Source organism: Jaculus jaculus, chromosome 2 (genome assembly GCF_020740685.1).
Source record: "Jaculus jaculus isolate mJacJac1 chromosome 2, mJacJac1.mat.Y.cur, whole genome shotgun sequence".
Taxonomy (NCBI): Eukaryota; Metazoa; Chordata; class Mammalia; order Rodentia; family Dipodidae; genus Jaculus; species Jaculus jaculus.
Window position 1 is genome coordinate 144,574,854 of NC_059103.1, and position 27,341 is coordinate 144,602,194.

At 43.1% G+C, this 27,341-nt stretch overlaps 1 protein-coding gene and 1 non-coding gene across 2 annotated transcripts in view; one reads left to right on the forward strand and one right to left on the reverse strand.

Moving 5' to 3' along the window:
* Positions 1-443: 443 nt before the first annotated feature.
* On the reverse strand, positions 444-576 carry LOC123459146. The gene has a single exon (XR_006636054.1). It is a non-coding gene; the product is annotated as a small nucleolar RNA SNORA33 (small nucleolar RNA).
* A 6,440-nt stretch (positions 577-7,016) lies between these two features.
* Positions 7,017-27,341, forward strand: part of Ly96 (lymphocyte antigen 96) — a 32,314-nt gene continuing 11,989 nt past the window's right edge. Inside the window, exons 1-3 of the mRNA XM_045144318.1 lie at positions 7,017-7,285; positions 14,846-14,935; positions 24,699-24,827. Of these exons, the coding sequence (XP_045000253.1) occupies positions 7,174-7,285; positions 14,846-14,935; positions 24,699-24,827 (331 nt within the window). The 5' untranslated portion in view covers positions 7,017-7,173. The remainder of the gene's footprint in view (positions 7,286-14,845; positions 14,936-24,698; positions 24,828-27,341) is intronic.

Here is a 27,341-nt window from a genome sequence, read left to right on the forward strand (position 1 = left end):
CAGACATTACACCCCTAGGGCTCATGACTACCCCTGTTTTTTCTTTCTCAATTTTTATTAACATTTTCCATGATTATAGAAAATACCCCATGGTGATACCCTCCCTCCCCCAACTTTCCCCTTTGAAATTCCATTCTCCATCATATCCCCTCCCCATCTCAACCTGTTTTAAGTTTTCAGTATCAGGGATGTATTCCCTCCCATGGAGCAGGCCTCCAATCCAATTAGAGGGCAGTGACAGACGTGCCACTATTGCACCCGTTAGCTCATTTGGCCTGGCTGGCCAAATAAGGCTTGCAGTGTCCACTGTTGAGTATCTTTACTGGTACAGAACAAATTTTTTTTCTTAAAAAAAATATGCAATTTATTAATTCTTAGCTTTCATTAAACTTAAAACAAGTTACATTAAAATGAAGTCTTATGAAAATGCTTCAACATTAAGGTATTGTAGCCATTTTCAGGGACCTTAACGACCTCAACTGTCCTTAAGGCTTGTGACATGGCATCACTATTGCCAGCTCTCAACATTTCTGCAGAAACACATTCAGACAAGCAGACCAATTAATTAGCTGGCTTCAGAACAAATTCTTAATTCTTATTTACTACCTACTAATTGAATGAGACAGGTTTTTGATATGTAGTGCATATTGGCCTGAAACTTGCTATGTAACCCAAACTGACTCAATCTTTGTGTAACCCTCCTGCCTCTGCCTCCCAAATGCTGGGATTACAGGCATGTGATATCTTTCCCTTTATTCAGCTTTAAGAAAAGAAAATTGAGCTGGGGTTGTAGCACTCACTTTTAGTTCCAGAACTCAGGAGGCTAAGGCAGGAGGATCTCTGTAAGTTGGAGGCCAGCCTGGTATAACAACAAAAAGCAAAACAAAAAATAAGCCTTGAATTGATTTCCTAGCACTGAAGCAGGAAGGTAGACCATATGTCTTGGACTGAGAGTCACAAGCAGGTTGACTGTAGAACCTATCAACTAACAATGGCCCCTGGGACTGCAATGGACAACCTTGAAGACTATACACCACCTCTGACAAACAAGACACAGCCAATCACAGGCAGAAAGTTAAACAGTAGGGTATACTCTTAGATACTCACCTGTATATTAAGATTGCCTGAAGGTGGCCTTTGATACATCATAAACCACTTTGGGGCTAATGAATATGGACTCATTCATATGATTATAACAGGATCATGGGATGGTACATGTGTAGTAAACAGTATAACCAAGACTATGTAGAGTGAAGGATCAACCCCTTCAAAGAACCCTTCTGTAGCAGTTACCTTCTCATTGCTGGGAGAAAACACACATCCAAAAGCAGCTAATGGGAGAAAAGAGGTTATTTTCTTAAATTTTTATTATATATATTTGTTTATTTTTATTTATTTGAGAGAGATAGATAGACAATGAGAGAAAGAGGCAGAGAGAGAGAGAGAGGATTGGGCATACCATGGCCTCCAGCCACTGGAAACGAACTCTAGACACACATGCCACCTTGTGCTTCTGGCTTACATGGGCACTGGGGAATTGAGCCTTGAACCAGTGTCCTTAGGCTTCGCTGGCAAACACTTAACCACTAAGCTATCTCTCCAGCCTCTTTATATTTATTTTTTATTGACAACTTCCATAATTGTAAACAATATCCCATGGTAATTCCCTCCTTCCCCCCACTTTCCCCTTTGATTTTTTTTGTTGTTGTTGAGGTAGGGTCTCACTCTAGTCCAGGTTGACCTGGAATTCACTATGTAGTCTCAGGGTGGCCTTGAACTTGTGGCGATCCTCCTACCTCTGCCTCCTGAGTACTGGGATTAAAGGTGTATGCCACCACACCCGGCTCCACTTTCCCCTTTGAAATTCCACTCTCCATCATATCCCCTCCCCCTCTCAATCAGTCTCTTTTATTTTGATGTCATGATCTTTTTTTTTCTCAATTTTTATTAACATCTTCCATGATTATAAAAAATATCCCATGGTAATACCCTCCCACCCCCCACTTTCCCCTCTGAAATTCCATTCTCCATCATATCCCCTCCCCATCTCAATCATTCTCTCTTTTATTTATTTATTTATCTCTTTTTTAGTTTTTATTAAAAACTTCCATGATTATAAAAGATACCCTATGGTAATACCCTCCCCCCACTTTCCCCTTTGAATTTCCATTCTCCATCATACCCTCTCTCCATCTCAATCAGTTTCTCTTTTACTTTTGATGTCATGATCTTTTCCTCCTCTTATCATGGTCTTCGGTAGGTAGTGTTAGGCACTGTGAGGTCATGGATATCCAGGCCATTTTATGTCTGGAGGGAGCACGTTGTATGGAGTCCTACACTTCCTTTGGCTCTTACATTCTTTCAACCACCTCTTCTGCATTAGACCCTGAGCCTTGGAAGGTGTGATCGAGATGTTACTAAGTATTCCAGTCACTTCTTTCCAGCACCATGATACCTTCTGAGTCATCCCAAGGTCACTGCCATCTGAAAAGAGAAGATTCTCAACCAAAAATGAGAGTAGCATTAGTATAAGGGTGTGAACATTAACAGAAGTGCTTACTGGGCAGTTTGATAAGCATAGTATATACATTTAGCCAGACATCAGCAGATATTACACTCTTAGGGCTCATGTGATGTCATGATCTTTTTCCTCCTATTATGATGGTCTTGTATAGGTAGTGTCAGGCACTGTGAGGTCATGGAAATCCAGGCCATTTTGTGTTTAGAGAAGCACCTTGTAAGGAGTCCTGCCCTTCCTTTGGTTCTTACATTCTTTCCACCACCTCTTTTGCAATGGACTCTGAACCTTGGAAGGTGTGATAGAGATATTTTAGGGCTGAGCACTCCTCTGTCACTTCTCAGCACCATGGTGCCTTCTGAGTCATTCCAAAGTCACTGCCATCTGAAAAGAAAAGTTTCTCTAACCAAAAGTGAGAGTAGCATTAATATATGGGTATGAGGCTGGAGAGATGGCTTAGCAGTTAAGGCATTTGCCTATAAAGCCAAAGGATCGTGGTTCAACTCTCCAGGACCCATGTGAGCCATATGCACAAGGGGGCGCATGCATCTGGTGTTCATTTGCAATGGCTGGAGGCCCTGGCATGCCTATTCTCTCTCTGAAATAAATAAATAAAATATATTAAAAAAATATATGGGTATGAACATTAAGAGAAGTGCTTACTGGGCAGTTTGGTGAGCATAGTATATACATTTAGCCAGAGTACAGCAGATGTTACACCCCTAGGGCTCAGGAATGCCCCTGCCATAGGTTTTCAGTATTAGGGATGTATTCTCTCCCATGGAGCAGGCCTCCAGTTTAACTAGAGGGTGGTTGGTTTCCCCCATAACAGATGTCCCGCTATTGTATCCATTGGCTCATTTGGCCTAGTTGGCCAATTTAAAGTTTGCAGTCCACTGTTGAGTATCTCCACTAGTTATTTCTCTCCAATTGAGCTGCATGCCATGTGGCTTTTTCCAGCTTTCTGTCAGCTGGTCTACATGGAGGAAGTTTTCAGCTCAGCTCCAGCAAGATTTCTCAGTGACCATGCAGCCCAAGTATGTGGAGTCTTCAGCAATAGGGTCTTACCATCTATTCCTGGTGGGAAACCAAGGGCCTGAGCAATGGGCTGTAATGTTTTGGGGACATCAGGGACTTCCCTGCCAGCAACTCACTGGAAGATATCCCATCCCTGCCTCTGAAAATTTTCTAGTAATAATCTATGGTTCTTGAGTGTTCCATTGACCAAAAAAGTAGGTTTCCATATGACTTATTTATACCCTGAAAAGAGGTTATTTGTGCTTTCAATTTCTAGGGGAGGCTTTATAAAGGCAGGGACATCACAGTAGATGCAAGAAGCTGGCTCTCCTCCTCCCATCTTTCCATACCAGGGAAAGGCAACAGCAAGAGTGAACTAGGACTGGCAAGTGGGTTGTCCTAATCAGCTTCAAGGTTTGCCTCATCACCACGCCCTCCTCAAGCAAAGCTCCACTTGCTGGGGACTAAGTAAGAAGTTTAATCACAAATATTTCAGGGAAGGGACATTTTACATTCAAACTAGCACACCCTTCTCTTTTGTAACTTACAAGCCCCTGATCCCATGTGCTTGCTGGACTTTGTTCTACTCTGTAGAGTATATTTACTTCTACTTTCTGTTGTGTTTATTTATTTATGAGAGAGAATGGGCCTGCCAGGGCCTCCAGCCATTGCAGATGAACTCAAGACACATGAGCCACTTTGTGCATCTGACTTATGTGGGTACTGGGGAATGGAACCTGGGTCTTTAGGTTTTGCAGGCAAGTGCCTTGACTGCTTTTGCTCCTGCTTTTCTGTGCTTGACTTGATTCTTGGTAGAGAGACAAGGAACCTGGACATCACATCACAGAAGACCCCCTCCAACAAGAATACCATCTGATGAAAACTGGACTCCAAAATATTTGTGATGTACAGAGCTGGAGAAATGGCTTAGTGGTTAAGGCATTTGCCTGCCTAAGCTAAAGGATCCTGGTTCCATTCTCCACAGGCGCACAAGAGGGCGCATGCATCTGGAGTTCCTTTGCAGTGGCTGGAGGCCCTGAAGCACCCATTCTCTCCCTCACTCTTTCTTTCTCTCAAATAATGAAATAAAAATATTTTTTTAAAAAAATATGTGATATAGCCAGGAGTGGTTGCATACGCCTTTAATCCCAGCACTCAAGAGGCAGAGGCTGGAGGATCACCATGAGTTTGAGTCCATCTTGAGACTATATAGTGAATTCCAGATCAGCCTGTGCTAGAGTGAGACCTTACCTTGGGAAAATAAAAAAAAATAAAAATAAAAATAATAAAATGTAATAAAAGTGATATTCTTAAGTGTACTTGGTGCATTTCAATTTATCACAGATAGCATCTTAAAGTTTATATAGTCATACAAATAGAATAACTCATGGTAACATGTTCATGTCCTAATCACCAGAAACTGGAGAGTTTCCATGTGTTACAACATGTATTTCACAGATATAATGGGAGGTGAGAATTCTAACAGTGAACTACCAGTGCTGCTCTCCATAGGTATAATAGAACTCAGGATTTGGAGTAGGGATATTCAGCTGGGTTCGTTGTAATCACAATAGTCTGTGTAAGAGGCAGGTGATCAGAAAAGGTGACGAGGGGAAAAAAGGAAAGAAAAGATGATGGGGTTGATGGAAGGAAAGATTGAAAAGTTGTACTTTTTTTTTTTTTTTTTTGAGGTAGGGTCTCACTCTAGTCCAGGCTGACCTGGAACTACTCTAGCCTTGAACTCACAGCAATTCTTCCACCTCAGCATTCCCAAGTGCTAGGGATCACAGGTGTGCACTACCACCCCAGGTATTTTATTTTAATTAATTATTTTTTTTTTTTTGAGGTAATGTCTCCCTTTAGCCCAGGCTCACCTGAACTTGACTACGTAGTCTCAGGGTGGCCTCAAGCTCATGGTGATCAGGTCTCACTTTAGCCCAGGCTGACCTGAAACTTACTCTGTAGTTTCAGGCTGGTCTCAAAACTCAGAGATCCTCCTACCTCTGCTTTCTGAGTGCTGGGATAAAAGGTGTGAGCCAACATGTCTGATGAACTTAGACTCCTAATAATGTCCTAATAATGTATATTCTTTGTCAATCGTGTACACAATATATAATGATCATAATCCCCTCCCACCACCCTTCTTTGCTCCCCCTCTCCTTTCCACCCTCTACTGAATCCCTCCTTTCCAACTTGACTCTGGTCTATTTTTGATGTCATCTTTTTTTTTCCCCCTTCATTCTATTATGCAGGTCTTGTGAGCCACTGTGAGGTCATGAATACTACTGCCGCTTTGTGTCTTGGAAGACAGTATTGCAAAGCACTCCTCCTCTTCCTGTGGCTCTTGTATTCTTCTTGCCACCTCTTCCATAATGATCTCTGAGCCTTGAAGGATATGATAGTAATATAGGAATTTTGGGGTTCCTCACCAATATGATATTCCAATGCACCAATAATTTTGGGGTACCCCTGAATTCTTGTCTTTTGGATTCAAAGAATGAGATCCACAGAACAGAGAATAAGGTTGAGAAAGATTACACCTTCGAGCTTAGGAGAGAGAAGAGAAGGGGGCTTAAGGAAAGGACGGCACAGCTCTTGCCCAAGGAGGCAAGAGGGGGTTTGAGAAGCCCACCTCAAGACTCAGGTCAGGGTTTTTCTTTGAGCCCCATGGATGGGTGGCTGGGTTAGTCAGTGTCATTCTGATGCCTGGGTGTCTGCAGCCAGGATTTCTGGAAAAGGGCAATCTTCTCCGAAATCTTCATTTTCTAGGATGGGCCTTCTCAGAAGGAAGTGGAAGGACTCCAAAGGGGCAGCGATAAGGAACCCCCAAACCCTTCTGATACATCTGACCTGTAGTAAGTGTGATGACCTAGATCGTAATACATCAAGATTGAGGCAGTTTGGGCTACACAGCAAGGTCCAGGCCAATACTGTGAGACCCTGCCTCAAACAACAGCAGCAACAACAACAAAGCCTATGGCTGGGGAAGGTCATAAACCCTAAGTGACACTATTACTGTTGTCTGGCTAAATGGTTATATTATGTCCATCAAACTACCCTCTAACTATTTATTTACTTTGGTGTGATTTTTCGAGTTAGGGTCTTGCTCTAGCCCTGGCTGACCTGAAATTCACTATGTAGTCTCAGCCTGGCCTGGAACTCACAGAATCCTCCTACCTCTGCCTCCCAAGAGCTGGGATTAAAGGTGCTGGCAGCGCTGGTTACTTCCTGTTTTGTTTTGTTTTTCGAGGTAGGGTCTCACTGTGGCTCAGGCTGACCTGAAATTCACTCTGTAGTCTCAGGGTGGCCTCGAACTCACTGTGATCCTCCTACCTCTCTGCCTTCCGAGTGCTGGGGTTAAAGGCGTGCGCCACCACGCCTGGCAGCTCTGGTTACTTTCATTTGTATCATGCTCAACAACAATAGTCTTTTCATTTTCCTCTCTCTCCTTGCAGGAAGTGCTCAAATATTAAGCACATACACAAACAGTTACACACACCTATAAAAAGAGGAAACAGTTGCAAAGGAACTAAGAAATCACGTGAGTGTGGTTAAGTTAGGTCTTTCCTATTTACTGTAAGGGGAAAAATAAATCCATGGTCTTCTTTACATTTTTAAAGTTTGGTAGATACTGAATCATGTTAGCGTTTTTTCTCTTTTCTACCCTACTTTCTTTCGTACTTACCGAGCACGAGGAGCAGCTGTGGTCCTGCAAGTCCTCCGATGCAACTATTTCTTACACGTACTGCGGTAAGTGAGGGGCAGCAGGTGACCTGCGGGACACTTTCCACCAGGCCTGCGCGGCGGGGGCGGCGGGGTGGGGGCGGGGGAGCCGCGCCGGTCGCTTCCCCCTGCGTTCCTTCTCCGCTTCTCCCGCGGCTCAGATTTCAGAACTGTTCTCCGGTTGATCTCACTGGCTCACTATTTCTCCTTTGAGTCCAGTTTCAGGTTTTTCTGTCTCGGTAGTGTAGGAAAAAACCCCCGCAGGGGGCCCCCACGCTCTGCCCGGATAAGGCGACACCCCAAATCACTCACGAGAAGCGCTCTTGATGCAAACTGCAAGAGGATTTTATTCCAAGCGCGCTGGGGCCCACAGTCGTACACCTCACAGGGGTAGAGGACAGGAACAGGACAGTTTTTATAGAGTTTCTAACAAAGCCTGTGCATTAGACCAATCATTTTCTAATATTAGGAGCCCCGCAGGGTGTTAGCCAGTCAGTTTGTGCCACCCCATAGTTTCTAAGCCAATTAGTTTATGACCTTGGTGGTCAGCATTTGCGCAGGTCCTTAGGTGGGGGTAGCAGAGTATGGTATCAGCCTCCTATGACCTTGGAGGTCAGCCTTTGTGCAATTCCTTAGGTGGGAGTAGCAGAGTATGGTATCAGCCTCCTGTGACCTTGGTGGTCTGAGGCAGGCTGCTACAGCTTATGGTGCGAGCTACTAAGGCTAACAGTGTGGGCTATTAAGGCTTATAGTGTAAGGCTTATAGTGCAGGCTATTTACAGAAACCAAATAAGTGGTTCACTTCATTACTCATTTCCCATCCTTGAGGGCTATCTCATGCCCTTTTACCTAGTTTTATATTAGGAGTGGGCTCTGATATAATGAGAAGAGGGATTCTTTACTTGCTTCCAACAGGGAGTAAAGCCTGGAGTTTGAGGTATGCAGGGAGCCCGTTTAAGCTCCCCTTGGAGCGTGATAGTATTTCTGAGCTTCTGAATTCTTGGGCCTTTCAGTAGCACTGTCTGCAGGCGAGCTATTGCCTCAGCCTGGACACGACTGGTCCTTCTGTCCTGAGAAGGCCCCACTGTGCCAGGGCTTCTTCCAGAAGGGGATCTCTACCCCAGGACCTCATCCCAGAGAGCTTGTGGAGTCACTTCTGTAGTCCGATGTGAGCCTGCTGGCTGTGACCTTGAGCCATCTATTAAGCTTTTCTGTTTTTTTTTTCTCTTCTTTTCTTGAGGGTTGGGAGGAGCTGCGTCCCCTGCTCTTGGGGGTCCCTAGAAGGTGACAATGGCTCTAGTCCAGCTATTAAGCCTTTCTTAAACAAGACAGTGATTTTAGAGTCCACCTTGTAAGAATCCTTATGAGGTAAAGAGTTTAGCACAGGGCCACGTAGACACAATATTATTTATTTGTTTATCACAGAGGAGTGTTATTTTTTAATTAATTAATTTATTTATTTATTTTTGTTTTTCGAGGTTGGGTCTCACTATCTCAGGCTGACCTGGAATTCACCATGTAGTCTCAGGGTGTCCGAGATCCTCCTACCTCCTGAGTGCTGAGATTAAAGGCGTGGACCACCATGCCTGGTTAGGTGTTTTTATTTTTTTGAGACAGGGTCTCACTTAGTCCAGGCTGGCCTGCAACTTGCTATGTAGCTTAGGCTAGCTCCAAAGTCACAATCTCTGCCTTATCATCCAGAGTGCTAGAATTAGTTTTTTTGTTTTTTCCTCAAATCAGCCTATACTCTAATGCTATTTGCTGATTCATCAGTTAATGTGATTGTAATGTTATGCCCAGTTCTTGGCAGCCCCAGTGACCACCAAGAAGAACCAAACACCTATGCAAGAGCAAGGAACTTTATTTCCGACTGAAGCTCCATCTCTTGACTTCACCAACACAGTGAACCCCTTACAAGAGTGCCCAGAAGCAGGAGTGTGGGGTTTATATAGGGATTCAAACAAAGGAGTAGGGGATGGGTATATGATTGGTTGATTTAAACAGTGACTGTACTTTTGCCCTTCTGATTGGCTTAGGACATTGGTGGGCAAAGTTGGTGGGCTTGGGGAAAACTAGGTAACCTCCATTGTGATTGGCTAAACAAGCAGCAATAACATTTGTGTGTTTTTTGATTGGTCAGGCCAGGGAAGCAGGAGGGACAAGTCTTTGGCAAGGCTCAGGCATGTCCTGGGCTTGGCTGGGGGTTGATTCAGGCCCTTTGGTGGAAATCCCTCCTGACCACATGTCAGGGTGGCTGCCTTTGTTTAAGCTAAAACCTGGAACTTAGGCCCAGCTAGGGCAGTGCTCTACTGAAGTCTGTCATGGTGTTGTTTAGTTTCAGGGTCTTTCATTATTGGGGTTTGGGGGGTTTCAAGAAAGATTCTTAAACCCAAACTCTGAGCTTGTGTTTGTTTTACTAAAGAATTGAGATAAAACAAGACTGAGAAGGATAATCATAAAATTATTACATTTATTCAGGGAAGTATGGAATCAAGGGAAGAGAAATGGATACATCCATGTGGTCTGAGAGCCCATAGGGGCATTGAGCATGGGCCTGGAAGAAACATAAAAAGGGACTTTTAAGTTTTTTTTTTGAGGTAGGGTCTCCCTCTACCCCAGGCTGACCTGGAATTCACTATATAGTCTCAGGGTGTCCTTGAATACATGGCAATCCTCCTACCTTTGCCTCCTGAGTGCTGGGATTAAAGGTGTGTGCACCACACCTGGTTTGAAAAGGGATTAATTTTTTTTTAATTTGGACTGAAATGATGGCTTAGTGGTTAAGGTGCTTGCTTGCGAAGCCTAAGGACCCAGGTTCTATTCCCCAGGACCCACGTAAGCCAGATGCATGCACAAGGTGGCACGTGCATCTGTATTTCATTGCAGTGGTTGGAGGTTTTTTTGAGGTAGGAGCTCACTGTAGCCCAGGCTGACCTCGAATTCATTATGTAGTCTCAGAGTGGCCTCAAACTCATGGCGATCCTCCTACCTCTGCCTCCCAAGTGCTGGTATTAAAGGTATGCACCACCACACCTGGCTATTTTTATTTACTTACTTGAGAGAGGGAGAAAGAAGCAGATAGAGAGAATGGGTGTGCCAGGGCCTCCAGCTGCTGCAAGCAAACTCCAGATGTATGTGCCACCTTGTGCATCTGGGTTACATGGTCCTGAGGAACTGAATGTGGATGTGGGTTGTTAGGCCCTGCAGGCAAGTGCCTTAACCACTAAGCAATCTCTCTAGCCTGAAAATGCATTTAAAGAGGAAAGAGAAGAAAGTACAGAGTGCTCCTTGCCACGTGGAAGGCAGGATGGGGTAAATACCATGTGGGAGTACAGGTGCGGAGCTTCATCTCAGCTGGGCTGGCCTGAGATGAAGGGAGGTTTACCAGGACAGGAAGTTCAGAAGAGATGAACAAGCCAACAAGAGGACTTGCCCACCTGGTAAGGAACTGTATATAATCTTATTGTGGTGGGCTTTACCCTCAGATTCAGGTGAGTCTGAGAGAGAGCTGATTGGTCTGGGCTCAGGGCCTGGCTGCAGAGTAGGTGGTGATAGTGCTGATTGTATGGCTGGATCAGACACTGAGCTCTGGTGTTGCTGAAGCAGGTAGGCATGGTGCTCCTGAAGGACTCAGGAACCAGATGGATGCCATGACAGGCTTCAGAGTCCTCAGTAGGCCTAAGTTGCTGTTTCTCAGCAAGATCTAAGTTTTTATTTTCCAGTAAGGGTGGGTTTAACACTTATTGGAAACTGATTACACCATATTCCTATAGTCATAGATAAGTTCAATACCTCTAGCCCCAGCCCGCCAACTTTGCCCACCAAAATCCTAAACCAACCAGAAGAGTACACTGTTTAAATCAAGCAATCATGTACCCATCCCCTTCTTCTATGTTCAAATCCCTATAAAAACCCTGCCCTCCCACTACTCGGGGCTCTTGTAGGGATCCACTGCGTTGGTGAAGTCAAGAGACCGAGCTTAAGCCTGAAATATAGCTCCTTGCCCTTGCATACGTGTTTGGTTCTCCTTGGTGGTCACTGGGGGTGCCGAGAACTGAGCATAACAGTTCCCTCTTTGGGGACTTCCTCCTGACTGGTTTCCAAGGAAAGAAGATGATGATCAGTCAAGTCATTAACTACTTCTAGCTGAGTGGGGTTGTAGAAGTATGACAGTTAGTCTTCCCCCAGAGAGAAACCCGGCAGTCAGATGTCCCATCACCTTTGATGTGTAGATTTTTTAACCTGGTACCAAAAAAGGATTGCAAACATTAATGGCATAAGTATTAGAGCCTACCTTGGAGATGAAGAAGTTTAACATTGTAAACTAGGGAGGGTTGGTAGTCTTGTTAGAAGGGGTGATCAAAGGAACATGTATAGATAGAGTTAGATTGTTGTATGACCATCTAAGGGAGGGAGAGGTAGGAGGATTACCTTGAGTTTTAGGTCATCCTGGAACTACAGTGTGAGGTCCAGGTCAGTATGGACTATAGTGAGACCCTGCTAAAAAAAAAACAACAAGCAAATAATAACAACAAACAAACAAAAAACACTCCCTTTTAGATTTTTTCCCCCTCTTTTTTTCAGGTTGACTTTGAATTTGTGGTCCTGTTGCCTCTACCTTCTAAATGCTGGTGTGTACCTCCACATCTGGCTGTTAACCTGTTTTTTGAGACAAGGTCTAATTGTACAACATAGGCCAGTCTCAAACTCACTACATAGCTCAGGCTGATCCAAAGTCTTGATCTTCCTGCCCCAGCCTCCCTAGTCCTGGGATTCCAGACATGAGTCACCATATCCAACTGAAAAGGGGGTGTTTTATTAGCTCTTTATCCTTCTCTTGCCCTTTTGCTGTTATATGATGTAGCAAGGTCTTAATCAAAGGCTTAGTACCTTAATTTTGGCCTTCCTAGACTTCAGAAATATGAGAACTAAATTTTTTGTTTTGGTTTGTTTTCAAGGTAGGGTCTCCCTCTAGCCCAGGTTGACCTGGAATTTACTATGAAGTATCAGGGTGGCCTCATGGCAATCCTCCTACCTCTGCATCCCGAGTACTGGGATTAAAGGTATGCGCCACAATGCCTGGTGAGAAATAAATTTCTGTTCTTTATAAATTTCTCAGTCTCCAGTATTTGACTCTAGCAGTTTGTAGAAGTTACCTTCCTATTGATTGGACAAAACATCCAACCAGAACCAGCTTATGGAAGGAAAGGGTTTACTTTGGCTTATAAGTTTTTTGTTTTTGCTTTTCTTTTTCGAGGTAGGGTCTCATGCCCAGGCTGACCTGTAATTCACTATGTATTCTCAGGGTAGCCTGGACCTCTCAGCAATCCTCCTACCTCTGCCTCCTGAGTGCTGGGCTTAAAGGCATGCTCCACCATACCTGACTAACAACTTTTAAAATTACTTTTATATTTGTTTATTTATTTGCAAGGGGAGAGAGAGAGAGAGAGAGAGAGAGAGAGAGAGAGAGAGAGAGGAGAAAGAGAGAGAGAGATTGCTGACAGAGTGAATGCTAGGGCCTGTATCCACTGCAGATGAACTCCAGAAGCGTGAGCCACTTTGGGCATCTGGCTTACATAGGTACTGTGGAATCAAACCTGGGTCCTTAGTCTTCACAGGCAACTGTTTTAACTGCTAGCTATCCCTCTAGCTCCCTTGTCTTACATTTTATGGTGAAGTTTCATCATGGCAGGGTAAACATTAGCAGGAGCAGACAGCCAGGGCATCACATCTTCACATTACAGTAGGCAGGAAGGAAAGAGAATGAGCTGCGTGGGACTATAACATCTTCTCAAGGTTCTGCCTCCCAAAGGCTCCACCAGCTGGGGATTAAGGATAAGGATTAATCATAAACACCTGAAGCTATGGGGGACATTTGACATTCAAACCACTACACAGTCCAAAGTAAACTGAGACATTTGCAGATGGTTACTTTTCTCGTCTCTCCTTTATTCCCTCCCCGGCTCCCAGTACTGTAAATTGAATTTAGTAGTCCATGAATGTGAGACAAACTCTCTACTACTAAGCTATATTCACATCCAGAAAGGCTGCTTTTGCTGTTAGTCCTAACCTGGTTTTCCTTTGTGTGCACACATCTATGGTATCCCTTCTTATAAAGACACTAGTCAGATGGGATTAAGACTTACCTTCTGTTATCATTTAATGCAATCATCTCTTGAAAGGCTCTATTTCAAAATTCAGACTCATTCTGAGGTACTGGGACTTCAACATAAACTGATGGTGGAGGGGCTTAACACATAATGGTCTATTAAGATCATTTACAGACAATCGGGTTTGTCCCTTTACTTCATGCATGCCTCCTTCTCCTTTGTCACCTTCTCATTCTCTTCTTCCTCTCCCTTTCCCTTCTCCCCTGCTTTGTTTTTAAAAATATTTTTAACTTTTTATTTATTTGTTATTTACTTATTTATTTAGAGAGAAGAGACAGACGGAGAGAGAATGGGCAGGCCAGGGCCTCCAGCCACAGCAAACGAACTCCAGATGCATGCGCCCCTTGTTGCATCTGGCTTACGTGTGTCCTGGGGAATTGAACCTGGGTCCTTTGGCTACTCAGGCAAATGCCTTAACTGCTAAGCCATCTCTCCAGCCCCTTCCCCGCTTCTTAATTGTATGACATTTCACTGGGTTAAGGGAGGGTCTCTGAACAGAGGATATCCTGAATTTTCCTAGGGATTTTTGCTTTAACTTTTTTTTTTTTTTTCTTGAGGTAGGGTTTCACTCTAGCTCAGGATGACCTGGAATTCATTATGTAGTCTCAGGGTGGTCTCGAACTCATGGCAATCCTCCTATCTCTGCATCCCCACTGCTGGGATTAAAGGGGTACACCACCACGCCCGGCTTATTTTAACTTTAAGTAATTATTTATTTATTTATTTGCAAGGGGAGAGAGGAGAGAAGGGAGACAAGAGAGAGAGAGAAAGAGAGAGAGAGAGAGGGAGGGAGGGAGAGAGGATAGGAACATGGGCATGCCAGAGCTTCTTGATAGTGCAAACAAACTCCAGATGCATGTGCCACTTTGTGCCAGGCTTTACATGGTACTGGGAAATTGAACCTGGGCTGTCAGGTTTTGTAAGCAAGTGCCTTTAACCACTGAGCAATCTTGTAGCCCTTCCTAGGGACTTTTCAAGATTAGTTTTGTGTTTTCCTGGGTAAAGGAACCTATAAATTAGTACCTGATTCTTTACAAATAGGATTTGTGAATTGTGCTTGTGGGGGTAAATCTACAGCTTTCTGCTCTACCATGTTGCTGATGTCATTCCTCTGGAGAAAGATTTTTTTTTTTTTCCTGATTTTTTTTAAGGTAAGGTCTCACTTTAGCCCAGGCTGACCTGGAATTCACTATGTAGCCTCAGGGTGGCCTGAGTTCACAGTGATCCTCCTACTTCTGCCTTCTGTGTGTTGGGATTAAAAGCATTTGCCACCATGCCCAGTAAGAGAGATATTTTTAGCTGTTGTTGTCATATGATTTTAATGAAAAGGAGCTTGGAGGGGGGAGCTGATATTCAGAATAGTATACTTATTGGAAGTTTTAAAATAATTTATTGACATTTTCTTTATTCCTCTTAGATAACATAAAATTCCCTATTTCACTTCATACTGAACCGTGCATATCATTGAAAGGAACCAATGGATTTTTGCATATTTCCTACATTCCAAGTAAGTACAATTTAGTTTTGTAGATGAGTTCAAGTGTTCATGAAACATCAGTGAAAAATAATTGTGTTCCAAATATACTTATACTTGTTAGCTTTTGCTGTGTAACAAATGACTATAGTCTTAGTGGATTAACATAGTTCACAACTGTTGTCTTATGATTTTTCTAAAAAAAACTTCATTTCATTTTACTTATTTATTTTAGAGAGAGAGAGAAAGAGGGGGGAGAGAGAGAGAGAATGGGCATGCCAGGGCCTCTAGCTGCTACAAACAAAACTCCAGACACATGTGCCTCCTTGTGCATCTGGTTTCATGGGTTCTGGGGAATCAAACCTGGGTCCTTAGGCTTCGTAAGCAAATGCCTTAAGCACTAAACCATCTCTGCAGCCCATGTCTTATGTTTTTTTGTAAGGTCATAGTCCAGCCATAATCCTGTGTCATCTTAAGGTTACACTCAAGATGTTGACCACGACTGTGATCTTTGCTCAAGTTCAACCTATGGAAAATCTATTTTCAAGCTCATGTGGTTGTGGCAGTATTCCATCTCTGAATTCTGGCTATTGATCATTCTTTGCCCCCATGAGCCTTTTAACACAGTTGCCTGCTTTATCAAAGCTGGCAAAGAATGGGGTTGGGAAGATGGCTCAGTGGATAAAAGTGCTTGCTGTGTTAGTGTGATGACCTGAGTTCAAATCCTCAGAACCCACATAAAGCCAGACACTGTAGTGTGAGTATGTAATCCTAGTGCCCTTCTTGGGAGGGAAGATAGAAGAATCCTGGGAAGCTTGAAGACCAGCTAGCCTGGGATAACCAGTGGTGAACAACAAGAGACCCTGGGCTGGAGAGATGGCTTAGCAGTTAAGCGCTTGCCTGTGAAGCCTAAGGACCCCGGTTCGAGGCTCGGTTCCCCAGGTCCCACGTTAGCCAGATGCACAAGGGGGCGCACGCATCTGGAGTTCGTTTGCAGTGGCTGGAAGCCCTGGCGCGCCCATTCTCTCTCTCTCCCCCTCAATCTGTCTTTCTCTCTGTGTCTGTCGCTCTCAAATAAATAAATAAAAATTTGAAAAAAAAAAAGAGACCCTGCCTCAAACAAGGCGAAAGGCAGGCCGACACCTGAGATCCTCTGACCTCAACACACATCCTACGGCCTGTGTGTACTCACACTCACTCGTACACATTCATGCCTACACATCACACCAAAGATTTTTAAAAATGGTAAAGGGCAATATATTAGTCTGGGTCCTTTAGAGGAACACAACCAATAATATAAATGTGTATTATAAGGGGGTTTAATAAGATTAGCTTAGAGGATACAGGCTGGGCATTCCAGTGATAACCATCTGCAGGCTGGAGAGTAGGTGAACCCATAAGCTGCTCAGCCCATGAGGCTGCATACCTCAGCAATCCCAATCTAGCACTAGAGTCCTGGAGGATTCCTGGAGAGCCACTGGCTTCAGTTCACATTGAAGGCAGATGAAGCTGGGTTCCAATTTCTATAAATAGTAGCAGCAAAACAAGGTAGATGTATGTACCAGTGGGTATCATGTGCAGCCAGAAAAAGGCCTTGTGCATTTAAAATTTTTTTTTGTTTATTGTTATTTATTTGAGAGTGACAAATGGGGGGAGGGAATTAATGGATGTGCCAGGGCCTCAAGCCACTGCAAACCAACTCCAGATGCATGTGTCGCCTTGTGCTAATGTGGGTCCTGGGGAATCGAGCCTTGAACTGGGGTCCTTAGGCTTAACAGCAAGCACTTAACCACTAAGCCATCTCTCCAGCCCACCTTGTGCATGTTTGAAGCTTCTTAGTCTACCACCAGATAGGCTGCCCACTCTAGGGGAGGGTCTTCCTCCCTCCACCAATCTTTCACAGACTCATCCAAGAAGGGTATCTCTTATTTGGTTCCTGATATGATCCAACTTACAATAAATAGAATTCATCTCACAAGTAACAAGACAGAAGTCATAATTTTATGTGGTCTATTCACAGAAGTGGCACTTTTATCACCTTTGCTGTGTAAAACACCAAGTCATGGTAACTAGACAATCTCAGTCATGCAGAGGGGATCACACATGGGAGTAGAAATGAGAAGAGCTTTAGATTTTGATTTTATGTATTTTATTTTTATTTTTATTTTTTGGTTTTATGAGGTAGGTTCTCACTCTAGCTCAGACTGATATGGAATTCACTCTATAGACTCAGGGTGACCTCGAACTCATGGTGGTCCTCCTACTTCTGCCTCCTGAGTACTGGGATTAAAGGCATGCACCACTATGCCTGGCTAAACTTATGTTATTTTATTTTTTCTCAATTTTTATTAACATTTTCCATGATTATAAAAAATATCCCATGCTAATACTCTCCCACCCCCCACTTTCCCCTTTGAATTTCCATTCTTCATCATATCTCCTCTCCATCTCAATCAGTCTCTCTTTTATTTTGACGTCATGATCTTTTCCTCTTCTTATGATGGTCTTGTGTAGGTAGTGTCAGGCACTATGAGGTCATGGATATCCAGGCCATTTTATGTCTGGAGGGAGCATGTTGTAAGGAGTCTTGCCTTTCCTTTGGCTCTTACATTCTTTCTGCCACCTCTTCCACATTAGGCCCTGGGCCTTGGAAGGTGTGATCGAGATGTTACTCAGTACTCCAGTCACTTATTCCAGCACTATGGTACCTTCTGAGTGGTCCCAAGGTCATTGCCATCTTAAAAGAGAAGATTCTCTACCCAAAGTGAGAGTAGCATTAATATAAGGGTATGAATATTAAGAGAAGTGCTTACTGGACAGTTTGATAAGCATAGTACATACATTTATCAAGACATCAGCAGATGTTACAACTCATGACTACCCCTGTTTTAAGTTTTCAGTATCATGATGTATTCCCTCCCATGGAGCGGGCTTCCAGTCCAATTAGAGGGAAGTTGGTTTCCACCATGATAGACGTGCCACTATTGCCCCTGTTGGCTCATTTGGCCTAGCTGGCCAATTATAAGGCTTGCAGTGTCCACTGTTGAGTATCTTCACTATTGATTTCTCTCTCTCCCATTGAATTGCATGGAGAATGGCTTCTTCCAGCTTTCTGTCAGCTGGTCTACATGGAGGTTATCATCTCAGTTCCGGCAATGATCTATGGCTCCTGAGTGTTCCATTGTCCAAAACTGGCGGATTCCATATAATTTATTTATATCCTATTAGATTTTGATTAGCCCTCCCTCCACCTTTCCTTTACTCAGTCTCTTCCCCTGATATTTGACACACACACACACACACACACACACACACACACACACACACACACACACAGAGAGAGAGAGAGAGAGAGAAAGAGAAAGAGAGAGAGAAAGACAGAGAGAGAGAGAGAGAGAGAGAGAGAGAGAAAATGGGTGCACCAGGGCCTTTCAGCCATTGTGCATGAACTCTAGACATGTGCGCCCCCTTGTGCGTATGCATGACATTGCATGTTTGAATCACTTGTGTCTGGCTATAAATGGGAGCTGGAGGATTAGAACAGTTCTTAGGCTTCGCAGGCAAACACCTTAACTTGCTAAACTATCTCTCCAGCCCTAGACTCTTATTTATTTATTTATTTTTCAAAGTAAGGTCTTGCTGTAGCCCATGCTGACCTAGAATATAGTCTCAGACTGGCCTCAAACTCACTGCACTCCTCCTACCTCTGTCTCTTGAGTGCCTGGCCTAGACTTTGTTTTTTTTTTTTTGAAGCAGGGTCTCACTCTAGGCCAGGTTGACCTGGAACTTACTCTGTATACAGGCTGGCCTGGAACTCACAACAATCCTCCTACCTTAGCCTCCCAAATGCTGGGATTAAAGGTGTGAATTCACCAGCCCGGTGTTGTGGCACACACCTTTAGTTCGAGGCCACCTTGAGACTGCATAGTGAATTCCAGATCAGCCAAGTTTAGAGTGAGACCCTAACCTCGGAAAAAAAAAAAAAAAGGGGGCGTGTCACCAGAACTTGAGACTGCTAATGATGTATATGCTTTGTTAATCACTAGCTGCTCAGGTGGTAAGTAATGTTGCATTTCCACTAGTGAAAGATCTGTACGTGTGCAAGCCATGCAGCATGTCTTCATCGTAGCACAGAACAGAGAATGACTAACTCTATTATCATTGATAAGGATGAAAGAAATCATTTAAAAATTTTGCCTAGCTAAGTCTCTACAGTTTTTCCATCTTCCTCAGACTCTTTTAGGTATGCCTTACCCCAAGGTGCCTGGCCTGTGATGATTTATATAACTGACACAATTACTAATGATTCATATAATGAATAATTTCATTTTCAAGTGAATTCCTTATCTTTACTATTTTATTTATTTATTTGTTTGTTTGTTTGTTTTTTCGAGGTAGGGTCTCACTCTAGCTCAGGCTGACCTGGAATTCACTATGTAGTGTCAGGGTGGCCTTGAACTCACAGCAATCCACCTACCTTTACCTCCCAAGTGCTGGGATTAAAGGTGTGCACCATCACACCTGGCCTCTTGTCTTTATTAGAAGCAGGTTGTATTTATAGTCTGAAGTAATAAAACAATCTAGCAACACTTAGGGTTCTCTGAAAGGCTGGCTCCAAGGTGGAATTAGATAAACTAGAGTTTTGTTAGAGGAAATACTTGCAAACACTAAAAGTGAGAAGTCAGAAAAGACATTAAGAGATTCAGATTGGAGTGTAGGTCTGATACGTTTGCAAAGTGAAGCAGTATAGCATGATGGTTAACACTTGTAGTTCTAGTCACATGGGACTGAAATGGGATGAGAGCTTAAGTCCATGAATTCGAGACCAGACAGTATAACACAGTGAGACCATATCTCAAAATTCAAAAAGAGGTCTGATGTGGTGGCACACGCCTTTAATCCCTGTACTTGGGAGGCAGAAGTAGGATTGCTGTGATTTCAAGGCCACTCTGAGACTACATAGTGAATTCCAGGTGAACTTGGGCAAGAGTGAGACCCTACCTTGAAAAATCAAAAACAAACAAAACGAAAACCTCAAAAAGAATGAGGCATGGTGGCACACACCTTTAATCTTAGCACTTGGGAGTCAGAGGTAGGAGGATCACTGTGAGTTTGAGGCCAGTTTAGGAGTGAGTTCCAGGCCAACCTGAGCTAGATTAAGATCCTACCTTAGCACCCCCCACCCCCGCCCCAATGGGCTGGAAAAATGGTTTAGCAGTTAAGGCATTTGCTGTGAAGCCTAAGGACCCAAATTCAATTCCCCAGAACCCAAGTAAGCCAGATGCAATGGTGGTGCATGTGTCTGGAGTTTGTTTGCTGTGGCTAGAGGCCCTGGCACACCCATTCTCTTCCTCCCTCTCTCTCTTTCTTTCTCTCTATCATAAATAAATAAGTAAAATTATTAAAAAGCCAAAAATAAAAAAAAACCTCAAAAAGAATCACAATATAAACCAACCTCCAAAATTAGTCAACTATCAATCAATCAACCAAACCAAAAACTAAAATAAAATTAAAAAGTATGATAGAAGGAAGAAGAATTTGGATGTTCACTAAACAAAAATGCATTCTTGTGTAAGTCCCAGCCGGGTCGAGGAGCCTTACAGAAAAGACTGCTGTAGGAGTCCCACAACAGGCGGGAGTAGCTGGTTCAAGGGCCCCTGTGGTGGTTGGTCATCTAGGATAAACCTCTAAGAATGAGTCCTGTATATGATGCTGGATGGATCTGAAGGTGCAGCACCCATGGGCTGTTGCTGACCACACTCCTTCTTGCAGGTTCTTTTGTAGGGAATTCTGAGTGACATACCTTCCTTGCCACCACAAATACTTTAATCATTCACTAAATATCACATAACAAATTATATTAATTCAGTAGCAAAATAATCATTTTGTCACTTTATGTATTTATTTATTTGATAGTGAGACAGAGATAGAGTGTATGGACATACCATGACCCCTTGCCACTGTGAACAAACTCTAGATGCATTGTGCAACGTTGTGTGTCCAGCTTTGCATGGCTACTGAGGAATCAAACCCAGACTGGCAGGCTTTGCAAGCAAGTGCCTTTAACTGCTGAACCATCTCTCCAGCCTCTCATTTAGTCATTTGTGTTTTTGAGGTAAGGCCTCACTATTGCCCAGGCTAACCTCCATGCTGGCCTTGAATTCACAGTGATCCTCCTATCTCAGCCTCCTGAGAGCTGGGATTAAAGGCATGTGCTACCATACCGACTTTCATTTGGCAATTTTTATAGTGCTTTGTCCTTATAATCTGAATTTCTCTAGGATTTATAGCTGTAAGTGTGGGACACATCCATAAAGACTAGCCATATTTTTATGGTTTACTTCTATGCAAGTTTAGTAAGAACTGTAACTATAGCCTTGAAGCAAGAATTGAATGGGAATAGAAATTATGCCTTTTGATAATTTTTTAGGCTTGTTAGTAAATGTTGGTGTACTAGGAAGTAATTGATATATAAACCTATATAAGTCCCTACAACTATTTCTGGAAGTTCCTTGAGTTGCCTTACGTGAGCTCAAAAATGTTTCCCTTGTTCTTCCACGGTGGCCACAGGTGTCTCATCTCTCACTCTTTTTCTAAAATTTATTTCTTTTCCTTTTTCTCCCTTTGTTTTTCAAAATATATTTTATTTTTATTTATTAGACATAGAAAGAGAGAGAGAGAGAGAGAGCACAAAAGAGAGAGGGAGAGAGGGTGAAGGAGAGAATGGGTGTGCCAGGGCCTCTAGCCACTGTAAACAAACTCGACACATGTGCTACCAGGTGCTTCTTGCTTATGTGGGTTCTGGGGAATCAAACTTGGGTCCTTAGCCTTCATAGGGAAACATTTTTTTATTTTTATTTTTATTTGAGAGTGACAGACACAGAGAGAAAGACAGATAGAGGGAGAGAGAGAGAGAATGGGCGCGCCAGGGCCTCCAGCCTCTGCAAACGAACTCCAGACGCGTGCGCCTCCTTGTGCATCTGGCTAACGTGGGACCTGGGGAACCGAGCCTCGAACAGGGGTCCTTAGGCTTCACAGGCAAGCGCTTAACCGCTAAGCCATCTCTCCAGCCCCATAGGGAAACATTTTTGAGCTCACCTAAGGCAACTCAAGGAACTTCCAGAAATAATTTCACAGGCCAATGCCTTAATTTCTAATCCATATCTAGCTCATCTCACTTTAAAAAAAAATATTTAAAAAATATTTATTTATTTATTTATTTAAGAGAGTGAGAGAGAGCGGGGGAGAGAGAGAGAGGGAGAGAGAGAATGGGTGCACCAGGGCCTCTAGCCACTGCAAATGAACTCCAGACGCATGCACCCCCTTGTGCTTACATGGGTCCTCACATATTGAGCCATGGTCCTTAGGCTTCAAAGGCAAACACCTTAACTAAGCCATCTCTCCAGCCCCCTCATCCTGCTCTTTTGTTTTTTTCAAATGTTTTAATTAATTTATTTGCAAGGAGAGAGAGCGAGAGACTTACAGAGAATGTGAGTGGGGCCAGGGCCTCTTAACACTGCAAACAAACTCCAAACACATGCGCCCACTTTGTGCATCTGGTTTTATGTAGGTACTAGGTAATTGAACCTGGGCCATTAGGCTTTGCAAGCAGTGCCTTTAACAGCTGAGCCATCTCTCCAGCTCTGCATCTCTTTTTTTTTTCAGGGTAGGGTTTCATTCTAGCCCAGGCTGATCTGAAATTCACTATGGAGTCTCACGGTGGCCTCAAACTCACAGCGTTCCTCCTACCTCTGCCTCCTGAGTGCTGGGATTAAAGACGTGCACCACCAGACCTGGCCGCACCTCTTTTTTGAGACAGGGGCTTGTGCTGTAGTCCAAACTACCCTGAAACAATTATGTTGTTCAGGCTAGCCTTGAACTCATGGAGGCAATACTTCCTCCTAACCTTCTGAGTACTAGAATTACAGGTGTGAACCACCATGTCTGGCTCCAGGCCTATTGTTTTTTAATTGTTAAAATTCAATTTTAATAAAAAAAAATTTTGACTTGGAGGTACAGTTCAGGGGCACATGCCCTAGGCCCTGAGTTCCAGAACCAGTGTGTTCCAGCCCTCTTTTTACTTTTTGTTTTGAGACTAAGGTACCTGGGCTGGCTTTTTTTTAAAAACTTTTTTATTGACAACTTCCATAATTATAGACAATAAACCATAATAATTACTGCCCTTCCCCCAATTTTCCCTCACAAATCTACTCTCCATCATATCCCATCCCCTTCTCAGTTAGTCTCTCTTTTATTTTGATGTCATTACCTTTTCTGGGCTGGCTTTGAACTTGCTCTGTAGCACAGACAGGCTTTGAACTTATGAGCCTCCTGCCTCAGCCTCTCAAGTAGCTATAGGAACATATGCCACTAGGCCTAGCATGGAATTTTTTGTTTTTTAAGTATTTCACTTTAATCCCAGTTTTCCATTTTGGGTCATTCAGTAGAAGCCTATCTCTTAGATATAATTTTGTTGTTCTTTTTCCTTACTTACCAAAAGGATACTGAGTCATTTTTTTTTTAATTTTGTTTATTTTTATTTGAGAGCGACAGACCTCCAGCCACTGCAAACAAACTCCAGATACGTGCGCCCTCTTGTGCATCTGGCGAATGTGGGTCCTAGGGAATGGAGCCTCGAACCGGGGTCCTTCGGCTGCACAGGTAAGCACTTAATCGCTAAGCCATCTCTCCAGCCCCTGAGTCATTTTTTAAAAGTCAAATCTCAGGGCTGGAGAGATGGCTTAGTGGTTAAGTGCTTGCCTCTAGCATGGAATTTCCCATGTTCATGATAATAGGGAGATCACAAAGAGAAATTAAAAACCCATATATTTAATTTTCAGTCAAAATATTCAGTTCTGTTCTCTAAGAACCCTTTCATACAACCTCCAAAAATTTACAAGTTGATTAACCTTGGGTCCCTTCCTTTACTTTTAATTTTCTTTTTCGTTTTGTTCTTTTTGATTTTTGAGGTAGGGTTTCGTTCTAGTCCAGAATTCACTATGTAGTCTCAGGGTGGCCTTGGACTCATGGCAATCCTCTTATCCCTGCCTCCCAAGTGCTGTGATTAAAGGCATGTGCCACCACACTTGGCTCTCCTTTTATTTTTTTAGCCAAACTTATTTATATATATATATTTATTTATTGGAGGGAGGGGGGGAGGGAGGGAGAGAGAGAGAGGGAGGGAGAGAATAGGTGCATCAGGGGCTCTAACCACTGCAAACGGACTCCAGATGCATGCATCACTCTGTGCATCTGGCTTTATGTGTTTATGTGGGTACTGGGGAATGGAAACCTGGGTCCTTAGGTTTCACAGGCAAGCACCTTAACTGCTAAGCCATCTCTCCAGTTCTAGCAAAACTTATTGAAATTGAAACTTACAGGGCGTGGTGGTGCACACCTTTAATCCCAGCACTTGGGAGGCAGAGATAGAAGGATCACCTTTAGTTCGAGGCTGCCCTGAGACTCCGTAGTGAATTCCAGGTCAGCCTGAGCTAGGGTGAGACCCAACTTGGAAAAAAAAATTGAAACTTTTCTGTCTTTGATAGTTTTCTCTATTATGTCTAAATATTTCTCTATTTTAGGTATATTACACGTTATTTTAGAACATTCTATTTTGCTATTAAGTTGCTTTCTTGGTTTCATTTGCAAAACAAGGGGCATAATAATCTCATGGATAGATGTGATAATTAGATGAAATCATATAGGACAAAAGCACAAGGCATATGCAGTGTGTATAAGTGCTCTGTATGGAAAAAGCTCTTATGTTAGGGGCTAATGAAATTTTTTTCTTTTTAAGGGAGAGACTTAAAAAAATTATATTTCAATCTCTTTATAAAAATCAACTCAATGGAGTTGCCAAAGCGCAAAGAAGTTATTTGCAGAGGATCTGATGACGATTATTCTATTTGCAGAGCTCTGAAGGGAGGTAAGTATTCAGTTTGTATTATTAAAGACAAGAAAAAAATTCTTCATGAGAATGCTATAAAATGAAACAGGGGTTGGAGAGATGGCTTAGTGGTTAAGACACTTGCCTGCAATGACAAAGGACCACGGTTCAATTCCCCAGGATCCACATGAACCAGAAGCACAATGTAGTGCATGCGTCTTGAGTTTGTTTACAGTAGCTGGAGGACCTGGCGTACCCATTCTCTCTCTCTCAAATAAATAAATAAATTCATTAAGTAAAATATTAAAAAAGAAATGAAACATACTAGCCAGGTGTTGGGTTAGTGCCTTTAATCCCAGCACTTGGAAGGCAGAAGTAGGAAGATCTCAGTGAAGTTTGAAGTCATTCTGTGCTAGAGTGGGACCCTACCTGAAAAAAAATGTGTGTGTGTATGTATGTATGTATGTATGTATGTATGTATATATGTGGTACACCCCTTTAACCTCAATACTCTGGAGGCAGAGGTAAGAGGATCACTGTGAGTTCCAGACCACCCTGAGACTACACAGTGAGTTCCAGGTCAATCTGGGCTAGAGTGAAATCCTACCTTGAAAAACCAAAAACCAACCAGCCAAACAAAAAATCCCCCCAAAACTTTTACACTGGGGGCTAGTGAGATGGCTTAGCAGTTAAGGCGCTTGCCTTCCAAGCCTAAGAACCCAGGTTTGGCTCCCCAGTACTCATGTAAGCCAGATGTACAAGGTATCATATGCATCTGGAGCTCATTTGCAATAGCAAGAGACTGTGGATCACTTATTCTCTCTTCTCCACTCTCTGTTCTCTTTGCAAATAAATAAAATATGGAAAACAACTTTTACCTTAGGCTGAAGAGATGGCTCGGTGGTTAAGGCACTTGCCTGAACAGCGTAAGGACCCAGAGTTGATTCCCCGCGACCCACATAAAGCCAGATGCACAAGGTGGTGCATGCATCTGGAGTTCATTTGCGGTGGCTAATGGTGGTGGTGCGCCCATTCTCTCTCTCTGTGTTTCTCTTGTACTTTCCAATGGTTCTACAGTCTCCCAAAACAGCGCCACCAGCAGGGGACCACATATTCAAATACATGACTCTATGAGGGACATTTCATATTCAAATTGAAGTGTGTGTGTGTGTGTGTGTGTGTGTGTATATATATATATATATATATATATATATATATATATATATATTTGATTTTTTTTTGAGGTAGGGTCCCACTCTAGTTCAGGCTGACCTGGAATTCACTATGGAGTCTCAGGGTGGGAAACATATATTTGTATTTATACTTTTCCTTATATTATAGATTTGAATATTCCTATACTTGTTATAAATAGTTACAGATAAATCCCAGGAAGAATTATGGGAATTGAACAGTTTGAACATATTTGTGGTTATTTTTATTTTATTTTCTTTTCCTTTCTTTATTTTCTTTCTCTTCCCTCCCCTTCCCTCCCCTCTTTCCCCTCCTTTTCCCTCCCTTTCTCTCTCCTCCCCTTTCTTCCTTCCCTCCCTCCTTCCCTCCCTCTCTCTCTCTTTTTCTTTCTTCATTTTCTAGGTAGGCCCAGGGTAACCTGAAACTCTGTAGTCCAGGCTGCCCTCCAACTCAAGGTGATCCTCCTACTTCAGCCTCCCTAGTCCTGGGACTAAAGGCACGTGCTACCACATTTGGGCGTGGTTTTTTGTTTATATAGCCCAAACTGCTTTTCTAAAGGATTATACCAATTTATATATTATACCACCACTTAATCTCTCTTGTTAGCATTCAGCATTACAAGTTTAAAAATAAATTAAAAAACCTGGCTGGGAAGATGGCTCAGTAGTTAAAGGCCCTTGTTTGCAAAACCTGCTAGTCCCAGTTCAATTCCCGAACCTACTTTTGCAGCAGCAAAAAGCCCTGGTGTGCCCTTGCCCACACACATGTAAATAAATAAAAAATTTAAAAAACCTTGTAATCTTTATGCCTTAAAAACCTTATGCCTAGTTGTTTCATCAACTTAAAAATAATTTGTTTATTTGAACAAGAGAGAGACAGGCAGACAGAAAGAGGCAAATAGAGCAAGAGAGTGAGAGAGAGACAAAGAGGCAAATAGAGAATGAGAAAGAATGAATGAATGAGTGAATGAATAGGTTCACTGGGGCTTCCTGCCACTGTAAATGAATCCCAGATGCATGCTCCACCTTGTGCATTTGGCTTTATGTGGGTACTGGGGAATCAAACCCATGTTGTTGGGCTTTGCTAGTGTTGCAGTCCGGTTCGCATTGCTGGTAGAAATCACCCAACCAAGAGTAGCTTCTAGGAAAAAGAGGTTTATTTTGGCTTACAGGCTCGAGGGGAAGCTTCACGATGGCAGGGGAAAACGATGGCATGAGCAGAGGGTGGACATCACCCTCTGGCCAACAGAAGATGGACCACAGCAACAGGAGGGTGTGCCAAACACTGGCTTGGGGAAACTGGCTATAAAGCCCATAAGCCCGCCCCCAACAATACACTCCCTCCAGGAGGCCTTAATTCCCA